This window comes from Salvelinus namaycush, chromosome 36, assembly GCF_016432855.1.
Source record: "Salvelinus namaycush isolate Seneca chromosome 36, SaNama_1.0, whole genome shotgun sequence".
Lineage (NCBI taxonomy): Eukaryota > Metazoa > Chordata > Actinopteri > Salmoniformes > Salmonidae > Salvelinus > Salvelinus namaycush.
Window position 1 is genome coordinate 5,182,026 of NC_052342.1, and position 8,584 is coordinate 5,190,609.

General features: G+C 42.3%; 1 protein-coding gene across 1 annotated transcript in view; it reads right to left on the bottom strand.

Annotated features, from left to right (window-relative positions):
- Window positions 1–3,860: 3,860 nt before the first annotated feature.
- ablim2 (actin binding LIM protein family, member 2) overlaps window positions 3,861–8,584 on the bottom strand; it is an 81,340-nt gene continuing 76,616 nt past the window's right edge. Inside the window, exon 20 of the mRNA XM_038975964.1 lies at window positions 3,861–4,695. Coding sequence (XP_038831892.1) covers window positions 4,582–4,695 — 114 coding nt within the window. The 3' untranslated portion in view covers window positions 3,861–4,581. The remainder of the gene's footprint in view (window positions 4,696–8,584) is intronic.

The following is an 8,584-nucleotide window of genomic DNA, read 5'->3' on the forward strand; positions in this document are numbered from 1 at the left end:
GCTCAACTCTGTACTCTCCGATTTACTCTACAGGCTATGCGAAACCATGATGAATCAAATGACGGCAATGATTCACAGAATGATTCACTTCCTTTCGTCAGCACCTGTTTCAACATAATAGATTCATAGTGTGGAAAAATCATTCAGTAGCCAGACTGCACCCAGAAATCTTCTTTCCTTTGTCCCAGAGCAACAAATGAGACAAAGTTACATATTTGTTCACTGGGTTTAAACCGGATGTCCTGTTCTAATTTAATTTAGAGGCCGACTAAATCACACGCATCAAACTCATTCCACGGAGGGCCAAGTGTCTGCGGGTTTTCCCTCCTCCCTTGTACTTGATTGATGAATTAAGGTCACTGGTTAGTAAGGGACTCCCCTCACCTGGTTGTCTAGGTCTTAAATGAAAGGAACAACCAAAAACCAGAAGACAAAAGGCCCTCGATGGAATGAGTTTGACACCTCTGGACTAAATGAATATAAACCAGGTCTCTCCAGCCCTATTCTTGGAGAGCTACCCTACTGTAGTTTTTCCCTGCAACTCCAGTCGTAACTAACCTGATTCAACATATCAACTAGCTAATTATTAGAATCAGGTACGCTAGATTAGGAACAGGGTTGGAGAACAGGGAACAGGGTTGGAGAGCCATGATATTAACCAAATAAGGATGTATGTTGTGTCTGGAACAAACGTTCCTCACACCAGAAGAGACCGTCGTGTACACAAAGTCAGTTCCTCTCGTTCGATAGGTACCACTGAGACATCTCAGTTTGTCTGAGAATAACACAAAATAGTTTTTTCACTGACTGCTCAAGCAACTATCCAAACAGTCAAGGTTCTGACCAGTTAAGTTACCATCAAAACACAGCACACATCAAAAGAAACGGTACCGAATGAAACATTTATTTAAAGATAGACCTCGGTATTTCTTGCAAACCAGAGAAGCCAAATTAGAACAAAAGCTAAAAGCTAAACAAAAGGCTTAGTTACAGCATTAGAATAATATTAACCCATATTCTCATCCTTTCGTCATCCTCCACAGAGCCTTAAAACTACATCAAATCACAGCATATGGTATCCGTTGGTTACACAGTGCAAAACAATAGATTATGACAGAACCAAATTCATTTTAACAGCGTCATATTGCATAACGGCAATGTCAGCATCATTCTAATTCTGTGCTACAGAGACGGCGTCGCGTTAAGCCCAGCCATTCGGTTAAAGGAACAACATTTTCGATAAAGACTAATCATTCCATAACATTCGGGTTAATGCAGTGAGGCAGACTTATTTTCACCGGACATTCGATAACAAACATGGTAACACACGTCTCTGTGACTATGGTGGCGCGATGGACATATACCTGCATACATAGGATATTCATAAATATCTGGCTTCCATTACAATCAAACAAGCAAAAACAGAAGGCACACATTGACGATATGATATTACGTCTCAAAATAAATCGGAAGCAAAACAATTGCGTCTATTGGTCAGCTCCTTCTGATTTCCTGTATCGAAAGCGTAAATAAAGTTGTGAATCCAACACTGTGTTGACCTTGATGTAAGAGAGACACGCAGCTGATTCCTCTGAGTGGGAGGCCTGTTTGTCTAAAGAGAGGATGAACGGGGCTCTGGTTGTGCAATCTGGCCTGGTGTGTATCTGGGCTATCTGAGCTCTGCTGATCTGGCCTGACCCTTGAGCAAAACAGAAAGCACTTGGCCCTACACTGCTATCAGGAACCTAAAAGGGTTCTTTGGCTGCCCCCATAGGAGAAACCCTTTGAAGAACCCTTGTTGGTTTCAGATGAGTACATGGAACCCAAACGACAAATGAGTTCTACCTGGAACCAAAAAAGGTTCTCCTACGGGGACAGCCGAAGAGCCCTTTTGGAAGCCTTTTTTCTAAGTGTAGACACTGACTGAACTAAGATACATTTAGCATTTCCTCCCTAATAGTTAAGGTTAGGATTAGGAGAATGGAATCTGATCCCAGATCTGTGTGTGCCTAAGGGCAAGTTCAGAGCTCAGACCTGGATGTGTGTTCCTTAGTTTCTGCCTCTCCGCTTACACTACTGTTTCCACAGCTGTTCAAACACAAAAACAAACACAGTCTTTCCCAACTAGCCCTCCATTGTGATCTCTGTTCTGGGAAAGCCCTCCTCACCATTGATAACGTTACACCAACCTTCTTTCAACGTTACAATGACGTCGTAACAGTGATCCACGAACCAAAAAGGATAATTTGACATAACTTACACACGTCCGTACACACATCATTCTTCCAAACTGCATAAATGATCATTCGGTATAAGCAGACATTAGATTTGACAATGTCATTTTGCGACACGATCGGCGTTCACATTCGACGAGGCACACTCGAGCACTTTAATACGTTGCCGACTCCATTGTTTCTGTATCACCACTTTGTGACATCTGCGGACGCAAAATGGCTGTTATAAATACATTTGATTTGATTTCGATAAAGCGCTTTCATTTCAGATTGACGTTAGAGATCAGGAGACATGAGCTTTGATGACAACAGTTAACGTTCTACTCACAGACGGAGCAAAACTCTGATTTAATATTTATTCAGATTGACTGTGTTTTTCATTTATATTGAGTATATATTTTCCAATACACCTTCCCTATAACCATTCTATTTAAAGATACCATCCTCATCCTCCCTTTAAAATGTCTATAAATACATACCAAACAGAGGCATCTGAATTGGGCTTTTCATTGGACAAAAGTTGTGTTACAAAATGTGCGTAAAATAATTAACCAAAATGAGGGACCAAAATGATCAAAATTGAGAAAGCAAGCACACAGAGAGAATGTTTTTACAAACATTTTCATACATTTCCATTGTAGATGACCTCAACAATCTCTCATATGCATGCATGCCCTAGAGGCAATATATACCATGGCTTGCATAACAAACTCTGAGACAAATCTATGTACGCTGTATGTCACATGTATATTGTATGCCACTTATGGTTGAATTATTGTTTGAGTTTCTGGAGACTTAGCAAAGCCAATATACGTTTTTCCACTACATATATGGCAGTGGATGCCAAAAGGATTTACAAACAACAAACATAGAAAAGGGTTAATTCTCTATCACAGAAGGTACAGATAGATAGCACAATATGTCATTATTAATTCATTTAAGCAAGATTTAACTTGTTATGCTCAAGTGCTGCTACAGGCCTGTGTTAGATAGTGTGAGGACAATGAGGGGGGAGCAGATGATAAAGGTGTCATAACACCATGATTCTCACATCTGAAAACTTCCACAAAATGGATGACAGCCATCCAGGAGTCAAAAAATAGCTTATAAAAATAATGTAGGGTTTTTGATGGGAAGGGATTCACGTAAAAGTGTCTGGCAAGGCAGTGTTTGACAACATGACTTGAAAGAACCTGATGCTCTATACATCTGCTATGGGTATCAGTGGTGCCTATGGTACGGTTTTTACCCATGATTCATGCTGTTGGCTCTGATCCAACCCCAACACTCCCATCTTCACTGATTTACGAGTGGCGTGTGTAAGATACAGCCCTCTGTCAACAAATCCTGGCATGGCTATCAAACAAACTGCCCACTTAAAAAAGGAGAAGATAAACTTTTCCTATCTTAACCTCCACTGCTGTAAAATGATACATCTGTTGTTCAGATATGAGACTGTGAGTCGTGGTGAGTTAGAGGCTAGCACAGGCTACAGCGGGGAAAGGGAGGATAGAGAAAGAAAGAAAGAAAGAAAGAAAGAAAGAAAGAAAGAAAGAAAGAAAGAAAGAAAGAAAGAAAGAAAGAAAGAAAGAAAGAAAGAAAGAAAGAAAGAGAAAAGGAGAAAAAGACGGAGAGAAGAGGAGTAAGAGGAGAGGTGAGGTGGTAAGAGAAAGAGAGAGAAAGAGAGAGAGGGGGGGGATGAGAGAGAGAGAGAAAGACCTTAAATGAGACACGGTAGATAAGGAAAGATCAAGTGAGAGAGAGAGACCTTAGAGAGGGTAAGAAAAACAGATAGCAGGAACGATAAGAGGGGGAAAACGAAACAGATTTTAAAAAACAGCGAGAGATATTGTTCCAAGTCGAGATAAAGACAGTAAAAGAGGCACACGTTAAACCAGTAAGAAACAGAGACAAAAGAAAAAAAGCCTGCACAAGGATTTTAGAAAAGCTGCTATTTCTCTTTTTGCGGAGGAAGGGGGAGGGGGATGCAGAACTCACATAGAGGCGGGGAGAGGGGAAGAGGAGGAGCGGTGTCACGGGCCATGCAAATGCATCTCCCCCCACCTCCCCAAAAAGGTTATAAAAATAACATTCAGACCACAACGCATACAAAAGCTATATGTGACGAACATTGCCTCAACGTTGGATGCCGGTCATGGCGACATCGTGAAAATGTCTCCCCCTTCCTTATTCTGGCAGAGATTATGTTTCGCAGGTGTAACGTAGTATGGCGGTGCATATATAGATGATTTCTGATGTTTTTTTTTTCTGATTTCCTTTCTTCCAGACTGGACAGACGTTGTAGACTCGAGATGTTATTTTTCTCTCTGTTACAGTCACTTCGGCTTTAGAAAAGGCGTGCCTTCTTTTTCATGTCGTTCTTCTTCCACAGGGCCATGCGGTCAAACTGATCCAGGGTCATCCCGAACACATGCTGGAAGTCTCCTGGGGTGAGGTGTCTCTGGAAGAGAGAAAAATACAAGACAATATGTTTATATTCATTTGAATGACAAGACCGACAATCTGTGGAAGCAAAATAGTGGGAATATGACACACACAGACAGAGAGAGAGAGAAAGAAAGAAAGTAAGAAAGAGAGGCAAGAGAAAGACTGGTGAGAGAGAGAGAGAAAAAGAGGCGAGAGAGAGAGAGATACTATCAAATACAGAGTTCACTTTTATCAGGGCACACAATCAAAACTGACATAAATGTGCCAGCAGCTTCAGTATCAACCACTGACAGTGCATTTAGCCATCTGTTTAAGTGCAGGATTCCATGTCCTGTGAAGTGCACTTGAGTGCAGTCGACTCACTCAGCCCCTGTAACAACACCCCTCTCTCACACACATACACAGAGAGATGTAAACATATGTTTCCCATGCTAATAAATCCCATTGAATTTAATTTAATTTAATTGAGAGAGAGAGAGAGAGAGAGAGAGAGAGAGAGAGAGAGAGAGAGAGAGAGAGAGAGAGAGAGAGAGAGAGAGATGCGCCTGTGTAACATGGCTCCCCCACCACACCTCACTCCTAACCCACTCCTAACCCACTCCTTAGGGGCGGGAGGTAGCCTAGTGGTTAGAGTGTTGGACTAGTAACCGAAAGGTTGCAAGATTGAATCCCTGAGCTGACCAGGTAAAAATCTGTCGTTCTGCCCCTGAACAAGGCAGTTAACCCACTGTTCCTAGGCTGTCATTGAAAATAATAATTTGTTCTTAACTGACTTGCCTAGTTAAATGTAAACAACCCAGGGGAGCAGAGCTGGGCGCCTGACTTGGACACACTATGTCTGGGGTGACCACAGATGGAGAGATGGCACACACTAACCCCTAAGATTGAGGCCGAAAGGGCTGGCTGGGCCAGGAGCTTCATCCTCTTAAGCTGTGCTTACAACCTGCTTTTCTATTTAAATGTATTGGTAGATAAGTGCTGTATAATGCTTAACATAAGCTTATCATACTTACGTTATCCTCTGGTCCAAATTGACACTTACACATCTTGCGCAACTTTCTTCACCATAGAACCTCATTCTACCAGGCATCCATGTGTTCAGCATGAGAATGTCATTGGCCACTGGTTCTTTATCGAAATATTTAACACACCAAATCAAATCGCATGCCTCAGAACCTTTTCCAAACAACAACCCTGTCTATCCCCTGTTTGGCTCCCATTACAAATACTATAACCTCCCAAAATGTCAAAAGTATACGATGGAATAAATAAAAAAAAATCTCCACGAGCTGAAATAAAAGATCCAAGAAATGTTCCATGCGCACAAAAATCTTTTTTTCTCTCAAATGTGGCGCACAATTTTGTTTACATTGCTGTTAGAGAGCATTTCTCCTTTGACAAGATAATCCATCCACCTGGCAGGTGTGGCATATCAAGAAGCTGATTAAACAGCATGATCATTACACAGGTGCACCTTGTGCTGGGGACAATAAAAGGCCACAAAATGTGCAGTTGTGTCCCACAACACAATGCCACAGATGTCTCCACAGTTTTGAGGGAGCGTGCAATTGGCACACTGACTGCAGGAATGTCCAACAGTGCTGTTGCCAGATAATTTAATGTTTATTTCTCTACCAAAGTCGTTTTTAGAGAATTTGGCAGTACATGGAACTGGCCTCACTACTGCAGACAACGTGAAACCACGCCAGCCCAGGACCTCCACATTCAGCTTTTCATCTGCGGGATCGTCTGAGAAGGGGGATCTGGGGTGCTGAGGAGTATTTCTGTCTGTATGTGGGGAAAAAACTCATTCTGATTGGCTGGGCCTGGCTCCCCAGTGGGTGGGCCTATGCCCTCAAAGGCCCACTCATGGCTGATCATCTGCCCAGTCATGTGAAATCCATAGATTAGGGCCTAATGAATTTATTTAAATTGACTGATTTCCTTCCATGAACTGTAAATCTTTGAAATTGTTGCATATTATGTTTATATTTTTGTTCAGTATAGAATCGGGCTGACATCGTGTGACGGTCAATCAACTAGTTTCCATAACGACCAGGCATCTCCAGCGGAGAAGGGAGGAATCTGGGCAAGACACCGCTGGCATCACATCCGATGAATGCAACATGGTACACACACCTTACTAGAAGGCCAGCATCCCGGATTCGCCTCTTCACTGTTGACGTTGAGACTGGTGTTTTGCGGGTACTATTTAATAATGAAGCTGCCAGTTGAGGACTTGTGAGGTGTCTGTTTCTCAAACTAGACACTCTAATGTACTTGTCCTCTTGCTCAGTTGTGCACTGGGGCCTCCCACTCCTCTTTCCATTCTGGTTAGAGCCAGTTTGCGCTGTTCTGTGAAGGGCACACAGCGTTGTACGAGATCTTCAGACTATTGTTTATTTAATCAGAACAATAGTTTTCAGCTGTGCTAACGTAATTGCAAAAGGGTTTTCTAATGATCAATTAGCCTTTTAAAATGATCAACTTTGATTAGCTAACACAACGTGCCATTGGAACACAGGAGTGATGGTTAATGATAATGGGCCTCTATACGCCTATGTAGATATTCCATGAGAAATCTGCCGTTTCCAGCTACAATAGTCATTTACGAACATTAACAATGTCTACCCCGTATTTCTGATCAATTTGATGTTATTTTGTTGGACAAAATGTGCTTTTCTTTCAAAAACAAGGACATTTCTAAGTGACCCCAAACTTTTGAACGGTAGTGTACGTTTTACAGACACAGTGTGTTTTACATTAGTTATCTTGTTGTTATTCGTTGTTATTATTCCCAACCTTCAGCTCCATTCAACCTCTCCCATCTATCTCTTAACACCATCCATATTGAATTTCTATTTGCCATTATTACTCTTAGTAATCACAACCCTCCATCCACATAATACAGGCATCTGACTTTGTCTGTCTGTCTGTGTATGGGGAAACCACTGGGGTGTCTGTGTGTCTGTCCCGCTGGTAAATATCGACACACATACACGCACGCACATACTGCAAAACACAGTGTGATCTCATGGTGGGTTTAATGGTATTCCACAGCAGATTTGCATAAATCTTTGTGTGTGTGTGTGTGTGTGTGTGTACATGTGTTTGTGGACCTAGCTCTATGAGGTATAACACACACAGCAACTAGCTCTCACAGTCTCACGTCAGAATTAGACGTTCATCCATGTTTCTCAAACGTCAAATTTTGAATTTGTTACAAATGTCACATTTCTAAGTGTTGAAGATTAAGTTTAGGTTAGGGTTAAGTTTAGGTATTAACTCCAAAATCTTAAGGTTAGGCATTAACTTAAGGTTAATGCCTTAAGGTAAGGGTTAAATTGTGGGATAGGCTTAAAACAAAAATCTCAAAAACAAATAGCTTTTCATTTTTTTTACCCCGTTTTCTCCCAAATTTCATGGTATCCAATTGGTAGTTACAGTCTTGTCTCATCGCTGCAACTTCCGTACAGACTCAGGGGAAGCGAAGGTCGAGAGCCGTGCATCCTCCGAAACACAACCCAGCCAAGCCGCACTGCTTCTTGACACAATGCCCTCTTAACCCAGAAGCCAGCCGCACCAATGTGTCGGAGGAAACACTGTGTCAGCATGCACTGCGCCCGGCCCGCCACAGGAGTCGCTAGTGCGTGATGGGACAAGGGTATCCCTTTCGGCCAAACCCTCCCCTGACCCGGGCGACGCTGGGTCTCCCGGTCGCGGCCCGGCTGCGACAGAGCCTGGACTCGAACCCTCAAAAACAACTTTCTATCGCTGGATTCAAACTTACAACCTTTGGAATCAGAGGCGGACGCTTACTATAAATCGAAAACCATACCTAGACTACCGACAGGGCCTTGGGGAAATACTGTAGCTAATACTGTGGTTAAGATAACAACTGA